The following is a 21068-nucleotide window of genomic DNA, read 5'->3' on the forward strand; positions in this document are numbered from 1 at the left end:
ATGCAAGCCTGACCAGGTAAGGACAGCAGATTTCCTTCCCTAAAAGACATGCTGAACCAGATGCATTTTCTTTTGTGACAATACTTGACCAGCTTTTAATTCCAAACTTTCATACAAGGGCCAGGCTCCTTTCAACCTTAAACCAGTGACATTATGACTAAATCACTGCCTCCCTTGAGAGCTTGTACTCTCACTGAGCAATTTCTCCTTTAGCTTATCTCACTTCTTATAAATAAAATGTCAGGCTGTACATAGCCAAATGGGCCATCATTCTGCCTGTCTTTATAGGATGTGTTGACCATTCCTTATTGCAGTCCTATTTGGGCCTATTTCCACAACCCTTCTTCTGACACATTGATGACTGCATTGGTGCAGCTTCCTGTCCTTATCCAGAAATGGAAGAATGTATCAATTTTTCCAGCACTCCCTCTCCCAGACTCCACAAGCTCTCTCTCCCAGGATTTTCACAGACAAAATCTATTCTGTAGCTCCACACCACAGTCTTTCTCTCTATCCACATCCCTTTTCTGTTGCTGGGGAAGGCTGTAATCAGTCAAGGAGAAGTTTTGCAAGGACACAAGGTTTCACTGCTTTTTGGTTCAGGAACCTGTGTTCTCTTTTGTTCCTGCTGCTTTGTCTGGCTGTGTGTCTTTTTATCAGATGAGACTATGGATTCTGTCTGGGCTAAAGATTCTAACTCGAGGTGTGAAAAGATTTGATTTTCTGTGACCGCAGTTCGGATTGTTCAGTTATGATGTTTGTTCCCTAATGCTATTACTCAGTGTTAGTTGTTTAAAATTTTAATTGTCATGCTGTGTTTAAAATTTAGACAATGCAGGTCAATTCTGATTGGTCAAGGAGAAAGTGAGGACTACGGATGCTGGCGATCAGATCGAAAAGCATGGCACTGGAAAAGTGCATCTAAACACCTCATCTACTGTGCCCTTTGCTCTTGATGTGGTCTCCTCTACATTGGGGAGACAGGTCGCCCACTCATTGAATGTTTCAGAGAACATCTCTCACCACCTTGTGGCAGACCACTTCAACTCTCCCTCCCACTCTACCAAGAACATGCAAGTCCTAGGCCTTCTTCACTGCCAAATCCGAGCCACCTGATGCCTGGAGGAAGAACGCCTCACCTTCCGCCTTGAGACCCTCCAACCACACGGCATCAATGTTGACGTTACTAGTTTCCTCATCTCTCCTCCCCCCACCTCATCCCAGATCCAACCCTCCAACTCAGCACCGCCACCTTGAAATGTCCCACCTGTCCATCTTCCTTCCAGCTTATCTGCTCCACCCTCCACTCTGACCAATCACCACCACCTTCCACCTGCATCAACCTATCATCTTCCAGCTACATTTCCCTCAAGCCCCATTACCCCCATCTATTTGTCTTTCAACCCCCATCCCCCCCTCGACATTCCTGATGAAGGGCTTATACCCGAAACATTGACTCTCGTGCTCCTCTGATGTTGCCTGACCTGCTGTGCTTTTCCAGCTCCACACTTTTTGACTCTGATTGGTCAAGGCTTTACCCTGAGATATGAACTCCTGATGGTCTATCACCGATCTTATTGAGCTGAAATGCGTGCAGTGTGTGTCAATGTTGTTTCTGCCTATGAAGAACAGGGACCTGAATCTCACTGTGTATAATTTCCAGTGCAAGCAGGTGTGCCACACTGCAAATCTGACTGACACTCTGAAATTGGGTCCCAGCATAATTCTTTACACACTCAGGACCATGTAGCAATGTTGACCAACTACAGAACCACATCTAATGTTGGAAACTCTTTTACAGATATGAGCTGGTTGGTTGCAATCACTTGCTTGTTACAAACACTGAAGAAATATGTTGCTTGATTTGTTCTAACAGACTGCAGAATGTATGGCCTATGTACCTGGCATCACACTGGCACTAAAGGTCACATACCACGGTACTAATTTGTGTCATTGTCAGAATATTATGTTGGCTTGACAGGATCATCCTGTTAGTGCTGAACACCACCTGTGGTGTTACCACATAGCAGCAGCATGAGATAACAGCAGTAGTGAAACAATTGGCTTCCCCAGTGAGCAACCTTTTGAGATATCTAATTTGAGGTAGGGCACTTGCTGGGACAAAAAATGGTGGTCTTAAGCCCTTTTCTGTTTTTGCATAATTTACAGTGACATATGATCTGATCTGTGTGTGTCTGTGTCTTCTGTGTGTATGTGCATATACGTGTGTATGTCTATGTCTGTGTGTCTCTGTGTGCATACACCTGTGTGTATGTTTGTCCGTATGTCTGTGTCTGGGTGTATGTGTGTGTATATGAGTGTGTCTGTGTATCTGTGTTGTGCCTGTGTCTGTATGTGTGTGTGTCTGCATATCTGCATGTGTGCCTGTGTCTGTGTGCTTGTCTGTGTATCTGCGTGTGCACATGTGTCTGTGTTTGTGTCTGTGTATCTGTGTGTGCCTCTATCTGTGTGCTTGTGTCTGTGTGTGTGTGCATGTCTGTGTATGTGTGTGCCTGTGTCTGTATGTGTTTGTGTATCAGTGTGTGCCAGTGTAAGTGTGCATGCCTGTGTCTGTGTGCCTGTGTCTGTATATGTGCATGTCTGTGTGTCCGTTTGTGCATTTGGTGTTGCAAATTTATTCTTATTTCTTGAGATTAGCAAGTATGAAAATTGCTCTTTCTGTTTTTTCTTTCATTGAAGGATAATATTGGTGCTGCATATTGATACAGTAAAAACTATTTAACTACAGTTTAACTGGAGGCAGGTTAAAGCTGTGTGCAAAAACAAACTTTAAATATTTGTTAGAACCAATAGAGGAGGGCGATGAAAGTGGAGCCAATGTGCCCCTCCTCCCCTGGTGGTTATAGAGGGTATGGCAGTGTAAGGTGGTATACCTGGGCATGTAAAGGTTGAGTCTTGGTCTAACTGAATGTGCTCTCCACCTGCTCCTGTTTCTTATCCTCAGATGTGACCACTGCTAATTGGCCAGATCCATGCTTTTCAACGATGAGACTTCTGAGCCCATGTCAGAGCCGAACTCTAAATATGTTTAGGTTGGTCATGGTTTGCGATGGATAAGCTCCAGTTGGTATTCCTGGGCCTTGAGATCTTTACTCAGCATCCCATTAATGGGCTGTTGATGATCACACTATGAGACAAAAAAAAACTGCAGATGCTGGAATCCAAGGTAGACAGGCAGGAGGCTGGAATAAGACAGCAAGCCAGGCAGCATCAGGAGGTGGAGAAGTCGACGTTTCGGGTGTAACCCTTCTTCAGGACTGGAGGTGCGTGTTGGGGGAGCTGCAGATAAAGGGGCTGATGGGGAAGGGTGGTGAGGTGGGGATAGGTGAAGACAGGTCGAGGGTATGACCTGGTTGGTCAATGGAAGAAATGAATCCGGTTAGTGGTAGGAACAAGCCCAAAACCTTGTTCTGTTTTATCCATCTTGGATTCAGAAGGAACTGGAATATTGGTTTGGAATTTTAGTTTTTATTCATTTACAGAATGAGAGTGTCACTGGCTAGGCAGCATTTATAGTCCGGAGGGCAGTTAAGGGTCAACCACATTGCTGTGGGTCTAGAGTCACACATAGGCCAGATCAGGTAAGGATGGCAGTGTCTTTCCCTGAAGGACATTAGTGAACAAGACAGGTTTCCCTGGCAATCACCAATGCATTCATGGTCATCATTAGAATCTTAATTCCAGATATTTATTGAATTCAAATTCCACCATATGACGTGGCAGGGTTTGAATCCAGGTCCCCTGAATATTATCTGGGTTGACAGTTCAATAATAATACCACTAGGCCATCACCTCTCCTGAAAGATCTGAAAAACAATTCACTTCTGTCTCCCAATCTTTTCTCCAGCAGCCATTACCACCTCCCATGTGTCTAGGCTTTGGGTTTTGGGTTTTTCCATCCATCCATCTATCATAGCCAGGTGCAACTCCAGCCTTCCGACGCTGGAGTTGCACCTGGTAAGGGCTAGTCATGAGTTCAGGACCCTAGGTCCCTGATTTCAGAAAGAGTTGGGACCTGCAAGTTACTCTGCATCCAGAATGGGTATGTTTAATTCCAGATAATGTCAAAAATGGGGCTGAAGTTTACCCTCCCCATATGTATGCTGTGGGGTGGGGGGAGATACTTCAAATCCAACGGGTGACCTTGCCACCACTTTCATGGTTGCCTCCGATCTGACTGAAATTTTACGGGACGATGTGGGAAGCCTATCTGCCCTTAGGCCCCTTGAGGCTCTTCAATTATCAATTATTGGCAACTGATAGGTCTCATCCCACCATCCGCACCATTGGTATTTTACCCACTGGAATGTGTGGAAAGCCTGGCAGCTTCTGCTGAAAACAATGCTGGGGATCCTCCTTTGTGTCCCACCTTGGCCCACTGGAGCCAACCCACCTACAAAGGTTATTCTCCCCCCACCTTTAAAGTATGGCTTCTTGATTAAACCCCGGCAGGCAATTGCTCTCTCCACCCCCTTGCTGAGACCCCTTGACTCTGGACTTACGCATGAGCTCCTTGACGTGATATGGCTGCCCACAGTTCCAGCGATCCTGGCATGTCTACAGAAATGGCCCACCAGTCACACTGGCCACAGGTCTCCAAGGCAGGACATTTTCCAAAGAAAGGGTGTAAAAGCCTACTCTAAAACACGTAATACTGCTCCCAGCACCAAACTGTACAGGCCAGCCTTTGTGATCATGGTTGAGCTCCCTGGCTTTTTGCAGCTCACGTAATCCAGTCCATGAAGGAAATGAGCTGTCCTGATGTGGTGTTTTTTTTTGGAAGATAGGGTTTCAGAACAGGTAATTCTAATGTTGTCACCAGCCCCAGGCACTGTATCTATTGTTCTGCAATTGTAAGAATGATCTTCTGAAATTGGTGTGTTGTATTTCTTTGCCTAGTTAAGGTGCAGTTAGCTTTCTTGACAATTAGCTTTATTGCTGAAAATGTGTTGCTGGTCAAAGCACAGCAGGCCAGGCAGCATCTCAGGAATACAGAATTCGACGTTTCGAGCATAAGCCCTTCAATTAGCTTTATTGACTCACTTGTGCTGATGATACTGCCATGGTAGTTTTAGGTAGGGAATTCCAGAGGTTTGTTTCAGTAATGATAGAGGAATTAAGCTTTTTGTTCAAGTCAGGAAGACTGAGGAAGGGGACTAGGAATGACGGTGTTCCAGTGATACTTGCGTGTCTTTCTAGGTGAAATATTTCAGGGATTGTGAGATGATGCATAGGCAAATTTGCTGAGTACCTCCTCTGCAGTGCCTTAGGCTGCACATTTTGCACCTAGATCACATCTGTAACAGCTGGAAACCAGTGGCCTGGAATAAGTGGACCACTCTATTTAGCTGGACTGAGATCACTCCTCTCCAAACTCAATCCCATGTCCCCATCCCCTAAACTCCAGCTAAGTGATAAATATTCCATCAGCTTCCTCACTTGAGTTATAGATATCACAGAGGCTTCAGGAGATTTTGCTGTAGAGTAGCAGCCTCCAGCCTTTCTTGTTGAGAAGACTTCTTACATGGGTCTGGTATAGTGACATAAAGAATTTTATCAATGGGGGTAAGCTTTCAGCTTGGATGAAACGTGAACACAAGTGTTTGCCCATTCAGAAAAGAGTTGCTGTTGAAGTTTTCCTCAGGACAAATGCAAGAATGTCAAATCTGAAAGGTAGCAACAATTTCTGCTACATGAGAAAATGGTGCTAGTTGGCTGTCAAGTCCCTGCCTGGTTAAGGCCTCTTGCCAACGAATCAGCACCCCATTCTCATGCAGCATAAACTGTTGCTCCCTTTGAATTGGGGCATTCTTGCATTTGTCCTGATGTGTGCAAGACAAAATGCTTTGGCAATATGTCTCTGCAGAGGCAAGCGTGTGGTGCCGGAAAAGCACAGCCAGTCAGGCAGCATCCAAGGAGTAGGAGAATCGACGTTTCGGGCATAAGCCCTTCATCAGGAATCCTGAAGAGTTTCAGGGCAGGGGACATGACCTGGGGGGTGTAGTGAGAGAAAGAGAGACACACTGAGATCCTTGTAGAGAGAGGAGGAGAACATCTTCAAAGTAGGCATCCTTAGAAGAGGGTTCGCAGTAAGATTAAAATCAACTAGGAGAAAGTGAGGACTGCAGATGCTGGAAATCAGAGTCGAGAGTGTGGTGTTGGAAAAGCACAGCAGGTCAGGCAGCATCCGAGGAGCAGGAGAATTGACATTTCGGGCATAAACTCTTCATCAGGAATGTCTCTAACATGTACGTCTCTGCTTCCAGCAATATTTACGTCTGCACAACTAAGTGACAAATGTTTGCGTTCTATAAAAGACTGACATCGAAAAGAAAATCCTGCAAATTTTTAACACATTAACTTGATAATCAGCTATTAATTTTATTGTGTTGCACAGAACAATAACAGGACTGCTGTTTGTCAGACACAGCCACTGTCCTTCCTTAAGCGGATAACAGATTTCTGTGAAACTGACAATATGAAAAGCACATTGTTTTTTAATTTGAAACAGAGATGAAAATAGGGAAAGAAAAAATAGAAACTTGCACGAGAGTTAGAAATTAGGTTTCAGATTCCTACAGGCTAATGATCTGGAAGTCTCATTCCTCAGTTTGCAATGTTATCCATTACCCTTAGAAATGGTATTTGAATAGACTCCTTCTTGCATTTTCTGGCCTAAAGGCCATATTTGAGCGAAAGCAATAACTGAATTAACATAACATCTCATTAAAAAGTTATAATGTTCCATTAAGAAACATAGTTGGCATTTGACAGACTCCAACAAGTCAGAGCTAAAGGCTGAAGTGCTCTTTTAAAACCGGGAATTACTGTGTTTATTTTAAGCATCGTTTTTGAAGTTTGTATTAAAATTCTCTGTCCATGGTACTTTACTCAAACATTGTTGCATTATTCTGAACTCTTTAAACATAAGAGATAGGTATTCTCTGAATCAACATGCAGTAGAATATATAATAACAGTTAATATAATCTGAAATAATCTCCACCGAGGCCAGTATCCCATCACCGAGTCACCCTTTATTGACACGTGCATAGTGATTGACACTGATCCAACTCCCTCAGAGCCAGCTCCCAGAATGACAGATCCTCTGACACTCCTGTTTATACCTGTCAGTCAGGGCTCCCTGATTGGAGAAGATTAACAGCCTCAATCAAGGAACTCATATTCTATAAGAATCACCCCCCCCCCTCGGCTGACCTCATTACAAAGGAGAAAGTGAGGACTGCAGATGCTGGAGATCAGAATTGAGAGTGTGGAGCTGGAAAAACACAGCAGGTCAGGCAGCATCCGAGGAGAAGGCGAATCGATGTTTCAGGCAAGAGCCCATCATCAGGAATGAGGTTTGTAAGCTGAGGGGGTGGAGAGATAAATGGGAGGAAGGTGGGGCTGGGGGAAGGTAGCTGAGAGTGCAATAGGTCGATGGAGGTGAGTTGATGGTGATAGGTCGGAGAGAAGAATGGAGTGGATAGGTGGGAAGGTAGGACAGCTCATTAGGGTAGTGCCGAGTTGGAAGGTTGGAACTGGGTGAGAGGAGGGGAAATGAGGAAACTAGTGAAATCCATGTTGAATCTGCATGGTTGGAGGGGCCCCAGGCAGAGGATGAGGCATTCTTCCTCCAGGCATTGGGTGGTTAGGGTTTGGTGATAGAGGAGGCCCAGGACGTGCATGCCCTTGACGGAGTGGGAGGGGGGAGTTGAAATGTTCGCCTGTGGGCTGGCCACCGCCCTCATGACCTCTGGCCTCATTGCAAACATTACTTTCCTCTCTCTCTAAGTCCAGGGGTAAACGCCTGTTCTTTTCTCTTCTAGCCTCTCCTGGGACATATTGCACACCAGGTCTGGTTCCTCTGACCAAGCATCAGATATGGTTAGCGTGTACCGGACTGCTGCCCACCTCTCACACCTGAAGCATCTCAGAAACAATTCATCCCCTTCTTCGGGTGGTAAAGGCATTGAGGCTGTGATACCTTCTGTCTCCACCTCAGACATCGGGGCTCCTTCGATGCAGGATGGATGGGGAGAACCCATGGGTTCTAGAACAGTTGGAGGAGCCAGGCACACTTTGCTCTCATGCTATTTGTGAGTTTGCAGCTTTCATATGGTCCACATGCGTATCCAGGACCATTCCGCCTACTTGAAGTTTATACATCACTGGACTTGACCTTGGGTTGCCCATGCCACTTATTCATGTAGGGCTATTCTATGGTTTCGGCACCAAACTTCATCCACCCCTGAAGTAAACTTTCTCTCTCGTTTAGAGGAGTCTTGTGTCCAGCAATGATTTGATTTATTGTTGTCACATGTACCTAAGTTTGCAAGTAGTGCAGACAGATCATAGCAAACAATGATATACAGATCCTCGGGAGTTTGGACAGAACAAGACACACAAGGTTACAGCTGCACAGGGGCTGTGCAAAAGCAAGATCAGCATTAGGTTGGCACTTCTGAAACCATTTCACCTCCTCCCCTCACCCAGATCAGGTAAAATCAAATTTTACTTGGTGTGGAGTCTTCTTCTCATGAGCAACTCTGTTGGAGCTACTCCTGCAGGTGCATGAGGGGTGGTCCTATAATCAACTAGGAACCAGGACAAGTTGGCATCGAGTGAAGCTGTAGACTGTCTAAATGTTAAAGTCTGCCTTCAAAGTTTAGACTCCTCCTTCTGCCAGACAATGGGATGATGGATCATATGGAGCTGTCCTTAAAAGTCAAATGCCATTTGATTTTAGGAAAGACTTGAATTCATTGGTGGTAAATGATTGCCTGTTGTCTGTGACCAACACTTTTGTCAAGCCTGTGTTTCACAAATTAACTCTACACATATCTGACCACTTTGAGTGGGCATCCACACTAAGAACGTTGAGTCCATGAAAAGGCTGGCATAGTCAATGCATAACTAAGTCCAGGGTTGGCTTATGCCCGAAACGTCGAATTTCCTGTTCCTTGGATGCTGCCTAACCTGCTGTGCTTTAACCAGCAACACATTTTCAGCTGTGATCTCCAGCATCTGCAGACCTCATTTTTGACCTGGCCATTCCCAGGAATGGCTGAGAATCTTGCATCTCAGAATTACAGGAGGCTTGGAGTTGTAATATTCTATCACCTCTTGAAAGGTTTTAGTACCTGGTGCTTCTGGAAATATTACACTCCTAATAACCAAAACACCCACAGGTCCACAAGCTGTCAGCACAATTACCTGTTGGTTTTCCTCTGCCCCAATGTCTTTTGCCTAGAAAAATAACGCATTCCTTCCACATACTGGGCATAATCTTTGATGGCAGGATCAAACAAGTCAAGCTTCACAAATAACAGCATGATGCCAGAAAAGCTTAAGACAACTGTTGGAAGCAAATTTCTTCAGGAGTGTATTTTTTTCTCTTGTTGCTACTGAAATAACATCACAGAGGCCAGTATCCATCACCGAGTCACCCCTTATTTCCATGTACATAGTACTTGACACTGGTCCAGCTTCCTCAGAGCTAGCCCTCAAACTGAACAGAACCTCTGATACTCTTGTTTCTATCTGTCAGCCATGACTCCCTGATTGGACCAGAATAACAGCCCCGATCAGGGAACTCCTATTCTATGAGGTCCATCTGGTAGACCTCTTTACAACTGCTACATGGTTACGAGAACCTATCAAATAACATTGCAAGAAAGCAGAGGTCTTAAGTATGATAAAGAAGGATTAAATTCTTGATGGTCCTTTTGATTGGCTCGTGTGTTCTAAAATCATGTCCGATAGAAATCTTCTTTTCTTAGCACTTGTCTCTGGTGTGATTCGATGTGTTTGCCAAACATCAGCAATGTAGAAACGAGGGATTTAGGATTATGGAAACAGAATTCACAAAACTTTTAAAGAAACAACTCTGGCTCATAAAGATGATACTTCAAGCAGATGTATTTGGTATGGCTTTTAATTACATTCCTGAGCAAGTTGGCAAGAGTTAAAACAAAAATGGATCTCCAGAGAATGTAAGCTGCTGTCTGTAAATATTAAATGTGCATTAATTGCCCAAAGATGGATTGAATCCAATGCAAAGAATGGTCACTCCCAGCTCATCTGATTTACTTAATCATGTGCTTGATCTGTACTGACTAATTCCACTATATGCAGAAAGCTGCAAGTCTACAGAAACATTCAACTAGTCAGGATATTTTAGGTTTCAACAATTGGTAATTTGTACTTGTATTTTCCTGGCAGTATGCTATGATGCCAAGGCAAAACAAATTCCTTTACCATGGCACACTATTATTTTGGCAGTAGAAATTAATCCAGCCCTGTTCTAAAACCTGCTTTGGCTTCCCATGACATCATGCCCTACTGTTAAATCTGTTACCTAATTTTGTCACGCTCTTGCTGAAAAGAGAGATGTCCACATTTCCTACTACCCTGCCCATCTTTCACTTTCTAAAGTCCTGTTGATAGGGGGTTGGTTAGCTAAGTTGCCTGAATGGCTGGTTTGCTGATTTTACAGCTTTCCTGAAACATGGAGACCACGCTGACCCCAGAATTCCAAATGGAGCGTCACCAAGGACAAGCAATTCAACAACGCTTCCTATTGTATGGCTATAAAATCTAAACAATCGTTTGCTTTCTTCACCATTTGTGAAAACATGTACAATACATCAAAGAAGAAAAGGGCCAAAAAGATCTTTGATATGCACATGAAGCAGTGCCTCAGCATCAGATTCACAAAATGGCATTCGGTCATATCTCTAAACCATGCTGCATTCCTCAGAAGTTAGACTAAGAATCTCTTGTTCATAAGGCATTGGATGAACTGATTTTCTTTGAGTATTTCTGAAATGAGGTATTTCTTTGTCTGAAAATGGTCTGAAATAGATCAAGGAAATACAATTTATTTCCCCCTTGCTTTGAAAAGACATAACACTACAGCGCAGAATCTTTCACGCCTTTAACAAAGAAAAAGCATCCCATTCATAGAGGCACGATCAGATTAAACTTGACACCTAGACCTAGTCACATAAAGAGACATTAGGACAAGTGACCAAAAGCTTTGTCAAGGAAGGCAGGTTGTAAGGAAAGGATGGGGAGATCTTAAAGAAGATAGATGGAGAGGTGGAGAGATTCAACAACTGAGTTCTGCAGCTGAGGAACCTCATAGCTAATCCTGGATATTGTTCAGAGACTGGAATTGGAGGAATATACAAACCTTGGAAAGTTGACAGATTAGATTACTTACAGTGTGGAAGCAGGCCCTTCGGCCCAATAAGTCCACACAGAGCCGCCGAAGCGCAACCAACCCATACCCCTACATTTACCCCTTACCTAACACTATGGGCAATTTAGCATGGCCAATTCACCTGACCCGCACATCTTTGGATTGTGGGAGGAAACCGGAGCACCCGGAGGAAACCCACGCAGACACGGGGAGAATGTGCAAACTCCAGACAGTCAGTCGCCTGAGGCGGGATATGAACCCGGGTCTCTGGCGCTGTGAGGCAACAGTGCTAACCACTGTGCCACCATGACAGGTTGGATGATATCACCAAGATAGGAAATGATGAGGCCAGGGAGAGATTTGAACAAGAGAAGGAGTATGTTGAGGATGTTGCAGGACTGGGAACCAACAGCAAATTCCAGCATGATGAAGATTATGATACAGAGTTTTGGATGTGCCCAGACACAAGGAGGGTGGAAGGCAGACCTACAGAGTATTAGTGTAGCTGATTTTGGAAGGAAGAAAAGAATGAAAGAGGGTTCCTGCAGCAGCTGAGAAAGTGAAGAAGGTGGGCAATATTAGAAAGGGGAAAGTGATTGGATATTTCTTTTCTTTTACATTGATCCACGTAAAAGGTGGCAAAGGTTTGGTATTCTCTTCTGCAAATGACAAGTGGTCAGTTGTCACGTGGTGATTTTAAAACTGACATTGACTTTTTTGTTAATCAAAGATGTCAAGGGATATGGAGCAAAGGTCAGGCACGTGGAGTTAGGTCACAGAGCAGGAATGATCTCCTCGAATTGAGGGGTTAAACAGCCTCCACTTTTTCCTGGTTCCTAATGGAATAGAACATTAGGTGGATGGATGTTGGATGACCAGTCCCACGCTGTTTGTGTTGCTGCCAAAGGTGAAGTCCTAACTCAATCTATCTCACGGGGGAAGCATGTTTGGTGACTTGGTTTCAGAGTGAATAGGACCAACATTGCTCAGTCTGTCCTGTGCAAACCAAAAAATGAAATGAAGCAAAATAGAATGATGAATGCTTATTGTTTTTGCCTGAAATTCCTTTGTGACCATGTTTATTTAAAAAAAATCCTCCACTGCGATGAATTTGAGGAATCTCTTGTTATTGTTTGTACGATGAATAGATTCAATTTCTAGTTCAGCCAAGTTTATTTTCTTTCCTGAAAGATTCATTTTATAAATTTCCAAAATCCGACTCATTATGCTCTCGAAGAGAAACTTTAATCGCCATAAAATCAGACATGTTTTATCGGCAACAATCATTGACAGACAGCTCCCGCAACACTATTACATTTGGCTTCTGGACTTAGTGTATTTTTAGGCTTTAAAATTTCTGGCTGGGAATTTGGGATTGGTCATAAACTGATGAAGGCTTTTGCTTTTATTAAAACAGCTCATCTTACAATCTCAAGAAGCCGGTTGCTTTAATAAGACATGGTCTGTGGTTCAAGCAGCTTATCAAGACCAAATCTTGTCAAACACACAAAGAAAATACCAAATAATGGGAAGCCACAAGGATTAATAAGGTCAGATAAAGTTCAACACAAGTTGACAGACACCAAGTTTTTAATTCTGGAATTTGGTCAGCAATAAATATTAATGAGGATTACAACTGGAGATGTCTCATTCTTCAATCACATTTTTGTAATGATTGGAACCAGGTGGATCTCATTGACTATGAGTTCCTTGATTGGGGTCATTAACCTGGCCCAATCAGGGTGTCCTGACTAATAAATATAAACAAGGGATTTTCCTGGTGATGGAAACCAAATAAAGATTTGTGCACCTTGTGTCTCTCACTGTGTCCCACACCTGCACACACACAACATGGGTGCTGGGGAAAAAATAAGCACTACCGCAGTTAGGAGGTAGAGTGGGGGTTAATTAAAAAAAAGAAGAGAAAAAAAAGAAAAAAGGAAAAAATAATAAATAAGGGATTTTCCTGGTGGTGGAAACTGAATAAAGATTTGTGCACCTTGTGTCTCTCACTGTGTCAAACACCTGCACACACACAACATGGGTGCTGGGGAAAAAATAAGCACTACCGCAGTTAGGCGGTAGTGTGGGGGAAATAAAGAAAAAAAAAACATTGGCTTAGCATTGCCCTTTGAAAAAAAAATCAGGAGATTGTTTGATCTCACAGCATTGCCCTTTGATGTGAAGGGCCCTACTTGTCACAGGCCACTTGGGTGTTTCCTTTTTTCCTGGTGGTGGAAATTAAATAAAGATTTGTGCACTTTGCGTCTCTCACTGTGTCTCACACCTGCACACACACGCCATGGGTGCTGGGGAAAATAAGCACTAAGGAAAAAAAGAAAAAAAAATAAACAAGGGATTTTCCTGGTGATGGAAACCAAATAAAGATTTGTGCATCTTGTGTCTCTCACTGTGTCCCACACCTGCACACACACAACATGGGTGCTGGGGGAAAAAATAAGCACTACCACAGTTAGGAGGTAGAGTGGGGGTTAATTAAAAAAAAGAAGAGGAAAAAAAAGGGAAAAAATAATAAATAAGGGATTTTCCTGGTGGTGGAAACTGAATAAAGATTTGTGCACCTTGTGTCTCTCACTGTGTCTCACACCTGCACACACACAACATGAGTGCTGGGGAAAAATAAGCACTACTGCAGTTAGGCGGTAGTGTGGGGAAAATAAAGCAAAAGAAAAAAAAAGAAAATAAACAGGAGTGTTAGAGACCCTGTTCACTCTGAGAACTGGCTCTGAGGAGCTGGGTCAGTGTCAAGGACTGTCTACAAAGGATGATTTGGTGATGGGATTCCAGCCTCTGTGGAGTAATTTCACAAGGTGATCCATAGGCTTTGAGTTGGGACACCTCAGTGTTTTGTATGAAAAAAAAGAAAAAAATTAAACAAGAGATTTGTCTTTCATTGTGTCCCACACCTGCATACACACAACATGGGTACTAGGGAAAATATAAGCAGTTAGGCGCTGGTGTGGGGGTAAAGAAAAGCAAAAGTATTAACTGCGGATACCAACTCCCTCGAGGTGTTCAGGAAGAGGAGGACATCGCAGGGAGTGGAATGTCTTATTTCCCCTCCAACTCAAAAAAGAAAGAAGAAAAAATATAAACAGGGGATTGAGTGTTTCCCTTATCGGGCTTTGCTTGTTACTATTTCACTGGTCACAAGGGTGTTTTACTGGTGGTGGAAATACTGAATAAAGTCTTTTGTACATGGTGTCTTTACTGAGTCACTGTACATATATACAACACAGGAGTTGTGGGGGGAGTATAAGCACTACTACTGTAGAGTGGTAATATGGGGGAATAGAATTAAAAAATATATTTAAATAGGGGATTCAGAATCTTCTCCATTCAGGGACTGACTCTGAGCTGGCTGGTCAGAGCCAGTGTACTGTGCACATGGAAATTAAGGGTGACTTGGTGATGGGATAATGGCCTTTGTGTAGTTATTTCAGTTTTACAATCATGTTTGCTCGCCCCATTTACTGATCTCTGAGAGAGATCACATGATCCATTATTACCCATAAAACAAGCCAGAATGGGGAATGATGCTACATTGCCAACCATAAAAATACAGATCACGTTCTTACAAGCAAAGCAAGTTTGACTGCATCATTTGTTTTTGTGGTGTTAACCTCTTGGGGAGAGCAGTTGAAGAGTGTTTTGTTCACAGTGGTTTTGACGTTACCCCACTGCCAATGCATTGACCTGGTGAAAAATACTCCCATCTCAGTTATTCTTTTAAGTTGTATTCAGGGTGTCTCATCACAATTGACCCCTTTTGGACTTCTGTAAGAAACAAAACAGGGAACAGAACAGAGCTAGAGATGTATTTTGCCAGAGGCAGAGAAAGAGAGAGATAGAGAGGAAGAGCTGGAAATAAAAGAAATAAAAACGGATGCTGCTTAAATTTTTTCACCTTGATGTGGAGGTTTCAGGGTTGGATAAGGTCAAAAATCACACAAACACCAGGTTATAGTCCAAAGGGGTTTCTCTGAAAACACTAGCTTTCAGAGCACTACCACCTGATGAAGGAGTGACGCTCCAAAAGCTAGTGTTTTCAAATAAACCTGTTGGTATATTACGTGGTGTCTTTGAGATTTTTTACCTCATTTTCTTAAAAATCGGATTCAGATATATTTGGTATGTCCCAACAATGGTTGAATATTCCTTTGCAATCCTTTCAAAGAAATGTTATCTTTTGTAATAAACATGTGTTTGATAGATTCATTTTCAATAAAAATGGTGCAGGTGCACTGTTATTATCCCAAATTTCCTCTCTTCATATTTAGTAATTCTAACATAATTCCCAGCACCTTTCAACCATTATGCACTATACTATGAGATCCAGCAATGCTGTTTGATGATAGTGTTTCTGCTACACAGGCTATTGTAACCAAATAAAAATGTACCCATGGTTGTAATATCCTGGCTCCTTTCATGTGCATCATGCACATCATAGAATCCCATCACCATGGAATCAGGCCATTTGGCCCATCGAATCCACAGTGACCTCTGAAGGGCATCCCACGTGGACTCAGCTCCCCACCCTATCCCTATGTAATAAAGGCTAATTCACCTAGCCGTGTAGACATGGACACTGTAGGCAATTTAGCACAGCCAAAAAACCTAAGCAGCACATCTTTAGAAGGAAGGAAACCCACACAGAGAGAAGAACATGTTAACAATCAGAACATGCAAACTCCACACAGACAGTCAGCTGAGGATGGAACTGAACCCAGGTCCCTCGTGCTGTGAGACAGTAGTGCTAATCACTGAACCACCATTAGACCTATACAACATACATGTATTGTACATAAGTCTAAACTGATTTTCTGATAGCAATCCTTGAAATGGCTATAAAATTCATTCAAACTCACACAACAATTTTTAAATTGAAAATGACTCCATCAAACGCATCTTTTACACCAAAGGCACCATTTCTTCAAAAGGGTAGATGTGATCATTATTCGGACATAAATTTGATAATAAATCTGAATACTTGCATTTGTGTGTAGTGCCTCTCATGATCGCTGGGTGCTCCAAAGTGCATTACAGCCTGATGAAGTAGTTTTGAAGGGCAGTCATTATTGTAATGTTGGATAAGTAGTGAATAATATGGACGCAGCAAGCTCTCACAAGCAATAATGTGTTAATAACCAGACAATTTGACTTTGAGATGACTGGAGACAAATGGGTCTGGGTGGATTACTCTTTGGAGGGGCGGTGTGGACTGGCTGGGCCGAAGGGCCTGTTTCCACACTGTAGGGAATCTAATCTAAAAAAAAATTGACCAGACACTGGGGAGAACTTCCCTGCCTTTGTTAAAAATAATTGCCTGGGATCAGTTGTATTCACCTGAAAGGGCAGGTGGGACCTTGATGTAAAGAATAGAAATAATTTACTGTCATCGCTCAACCACATCAGGTGACAACCTGGTGTTAGATTACTTTTGTTTCTACTGATGTAGATGTCAGCCTTGAATTCACTGCAGTCCCTTTCCTTAAGGAGATTTAAACAGGATCAAGATAAACAACTGCACCATGTAGAAGACAATTCTGATGTTGCTGCATTTCACACAGACACATTCGACACAAACCTTGCACTTCATCATCCATTGTTTCCATAAAAGCAGGTGATGGGTATGCAGTGCACCCTGTAGCTATCAAAGTCAGTGAGACGTATCAAAACGGAGACAGCGCTCAGAAATTCAGGGAATGGTGAACTCAGGGTTTGGCTTTGATTGTGGGGTTCCGTGTAGAATGGCAAGACTGAAATAAAGCAACACTCCCATTGTTGGGAGGTATTAATGGACCTAAGACTATTTGAAATTCACAATGCTGTTAATTCCGAACTTTTGTAATCCACTTGAAGTGTGTTTTGCAGTGTCAGTCCTGGCTAATCAAAATTAAACCTCAATTGTTCGCATTCAAACTTAAAGTAACTTCATTAACTTTGGAATGATGGCTGTGGCTATGATCTCCAGCAGCAGGAGTATACTCTTGAGATCTAGGCTCCAACTTATAAAATATTTTTCTCAACTAAATATACTGTATCACGTGGGGTTCTTCTAGTACATCTTGAAATAAAAACGTGTGGGTTCAATTCCTACCTCATATCTCAGCCAATTGGTCAAAGGAACTGCAATGGACAGCATTTGCTGCAAACAGTAGAAGCAGAATTTCCTGTCTCAAGTGTTAAGCAGCGAAGAGTGTATAGTGCTGCAGTGTCTTAATGATATCATGGTTATGTTATTGGGCTAGCAAGCCAGAAGACTTTACGAAGAACCTAATTCCACCATGGTAGTTAGAGAATTTAAATTCAGTTAATTGAATAATCCTGGACTTAAGAAGTTCAGAAATGGTGAAAATTGAAACTACTGTAATGTTATAGACATGCAGCTACTTTCCTGATGTCCTTTACAGAAGAAAATCTACTGCCCTTGCCCTATGTATGACTTTAGATTTAGTTAGTCTGAGTGTCACTGATAAGCCCAGCAGTTGTCTATTTCTAACTGCCCTTGAATTGAGTGACTTGCGAGGCTGTTATCAGAGAGCAGTTAAGAGTCAAGCACATTGTGTGGGACTAATGTTATAAGCATGTCAGATCATAATGGCATTGGATTCCCTTCCCTAAGGGACATGACTGAACCAGATGGGTACTTATCACAATTGATGATAATTTCATGGTCACCATCACTGAGAGTAGTTTTCAATTACAGATGTTTTTAATTGAATTTAAACACTACAAGCTGCTGTGGTGAGGTATGAAACACCTGTCCACAGGGCATTAGCCTGAGCTTCTGGATTATTTATCCAATGACATTACCAAGAAGCAACCTTCACCCCTGAACTGATCTCAGAAATGGTCTAGTAGCTGTGCTCAAAAGGTCACTCACTACAACCTACGCGAGGGCATTTTGAGATGGGCAATAGGATTGCTGTTATCAGTGATGTATACATTCTGCAACTGAGTTTAAACAAGAGCACAGGGTTGTCTTCTGTCTGGGACAACATAAATCCTAGTGGCTGATTAGAACCTCACTGGTGGTGTGCATAAAGAATCATGTGGCTATTGTAAAATGCACAATTTATAACCATCATCACAATGGATAGCAAATTTATTCAAGTCTAAAATCATACTTGAGATTAGAAGCAAATATCACTCCAAAGGACAATAAAATGTCAGAATCCCAGCTAATAAATGAATGACAAGAACAACCTCCAGGAACAACCCAATGTAAATTGATTTTGAAATAAGGTTTAGAGTTATATGAATAAATGACAGGGATAATCAGAAACTGTCAGGTGCGTAGAGGTCATGAGCTGTGGGTACGTGTGTACATTCAGAAATAAAACAACCATCACAGCATATATCATGGAGGGGTTAGATCATGTTTTCTTTTGCTTTCCTATGAATTGGGGAAGCTCAGATAAACGTTTTCTCAGGGGACTGAGGGGGATGGGTACACTTCAGACTATCCATGGGACATGGGTTAAAAGACTCTATGCTATTCCCATGCTTTCATTCTTATTCATCAAAAGCAGTAACAATACAAAGATATGGGGAAAGAGTAGGTGAGATTAATTGAGAGCCAGACCAGGCACAATAGCCCAGATGGCCTCTTTCCAATGCTACATGTTGCTATACTGTATAGCAAGTGCTGCATAATTCTAGAAATACAGTATATTAATTTATGTGTGGTAGTACTGACAATGAAGCAACTGACTGTAATTCATTTACAATAAGGAGCAAGACATTGCTCCAACCACAGATTTGTTGTACTGAAGACTATATGCCATGTAACATTGAAATGGGCTGGATATTTCACTCGCATAACATTCATCTGATAACACACAGAAACTATTTGTTTGGTTTTGATAATCCAAGTGAGGAAAGTGCCTCTGTGTGCTCCAGATCTGGCAAATACTCAACAGCTCACGGTTCAACAGGTTTATTTGGAAGCACTAGCTTTAAGAGCGCTGTTCCTTCATTAGGCGGTTGTTCACCAGATGAAGGAGCAGCGCTCCAAAAGCTAGTGCTTCCAAATAAACCTGTTGGACTATGACCTGGCGTTGGTGTGATTTTTAACTTTGTACACCCCAGTCCAACACCGGCACCTCCACGTCATCAATAACTCACAATTATGTACAGTTCAGCAGGGAGCCCCCACTGTGCCTGCAACTTACCATTCATGTTCTTAAATATATTCAGGATAGGTAATATCTGTCGGTAGTAAGGGACCAGAGCCTCGCCCACCATATCTCCTGACACAGCAAGATGCTGCAGGATTTTCAGCGTGGTGCATATAACTTGCTTGTTCCGAGTGTTCAGTGCATCTGTATGAGACATGAAAGGGTTATGGGGTGATGTGCTGATTACATGCTCCCTGCTGAGAGCGTGGTAGATCATTTGTTGTTAGCAGAGCTTTAAACATATTCCAGTTGGATTGCTGGTGCTCATCTATCCCCGATTGCCTTGCTATTAGCAATGCAAGACTCACTACACTGCCCAGTGTATTCATTTAGCATTGAGGCTCTGTGTTGCAATTTTATCTTTCACACAGCTCATACCCTCAGGGACCTGGGAGCCTGTCAGACTTCCACAGCAAACAAATGGCACATTTCCAATCAACTGTCTCACCGTCAAACAGCAAAGGCCATCGCATATCAACTCCGAACAATTAAACTTTACAACTATCTGGGGTTTTTGCAAGTGTTTAATACAATCAAGACTTATTTGTTAAAAAAAATTCGAACAAATATGCAACGTTCACTTGATGTAGCCGCTAAGCTCCCGTGACCAATTTGGTAAACAAAATCAGCTTGTGTCAATTTTCTTTTCTAATTATTTTAATATCCTCTTTATTGGCTGAGAAGATCAGCTGAATTCCAAGCAACTTATGAAAGGGGTTCTGAAGGAAGGAAACACAAAATCAGAGGCCACTCTCAAGAGGTAGTCTGTAAAAAAAACTTGCAACTTACAGCAATGATACATTGAATATAAACAAGCAAAACAAAACCAACTGTCACGAATAGTTGATAGCTTGGAGAGACCTAATTACAGTTGACCTAAAAACTGCAACAGTTAAAGCTAGGAAACAACTGTTAGGTTTGAGCAGGGATCTTCAACATATTTGCTAACAATAGCTCTGTTGGACATTTTAATGGAGCACTAAACTAACAAGACATGAGAATTTTATCGCAAAGTGCACAACATCAGGAACAATAATCTTTCGTCTGTGATTCCTCAAAGAACCCAAACATAATTACTTTGAGTAAAGAACGTGCGGCAGAAGTTATATCCTTGAAGATGGAGAGAATGGAAAAAAGAGCACTTGTGAGCACTGTTGAGTATAATACTGAAAGGGAATTGAGAAGTACAGGGTTTATTTATAGTTGTCTGCTCAAAGAGATCAGTAGCTGCTTGCCGACAGATTTTGATTATTTTGCTTACAGCTCCTCTATTAGCTGAAGGACTATTATGACATGAACATTAACTCAGTGGAATGACAATCCAGACATACAACACAAGCGATCATCTTCCTGACACCAACTCCAATCAAAAAGGCACTGCGGACAATTAGATTTAAATCTTCCAGACTGTACAGTGTTTATGCTGGAACAACTGGTTTTGATCTAGAGCAGGTAATGTATTTGAGGGTTGCGAGTTCTTTTTACACTGGTTTTACTGTGAAATGATTTACATGACGTTTCTGTCACAAGTGATAGCAAAATAGGAAGAAAAAAGTATAAACTGATATTCAAATCTGAAATCTTTAGCATTTTCCCTTCATTCCCCCGTCATTTATAACATTACTCAGTCCTTTCATCT

At 42.4% G+C, this 21068-nt stretch overlaps 1 protein-coding gene across 1 annotated transcript in view; it reads right to left on the reverse strand.

Moving 5' to 3' along the window:
* pacrg (PARK2 co-regulated) overlaps positions 1 to 21068 on the reverse strand; it is a 198162-nt gene that overhangs the window by 44361 nt on the left and 132733 nt on the right. The window contains exon 4 of the mRNA XM_060847180.1: positions 19424 to 19573. Within this exon, the coding sequence (XP_060703163.1) occupies positions 19424 to 19573 (150 nt within the window). The remainder of the gene's footprint in view (positions 1 to 19423; positions 19574 to 21068) is intronic.

This window comes from Hemiscyllium ocellatum, chromosome 30, assembly GCF_020745735.1.
Source record: "Hemiscyllium ocellatum isolate sHemOce1 chromosome 30, sHemOce1.pat.X.cur, whole genome shotgun sequence".
Lineage (NCBI taxonomy): Eukaryota > Metazoa > Chordata > Chondrichthyes > Orectolobiformes > Hemiscylliidae > Hemiscyllium > Hemiscyllium ocellatum.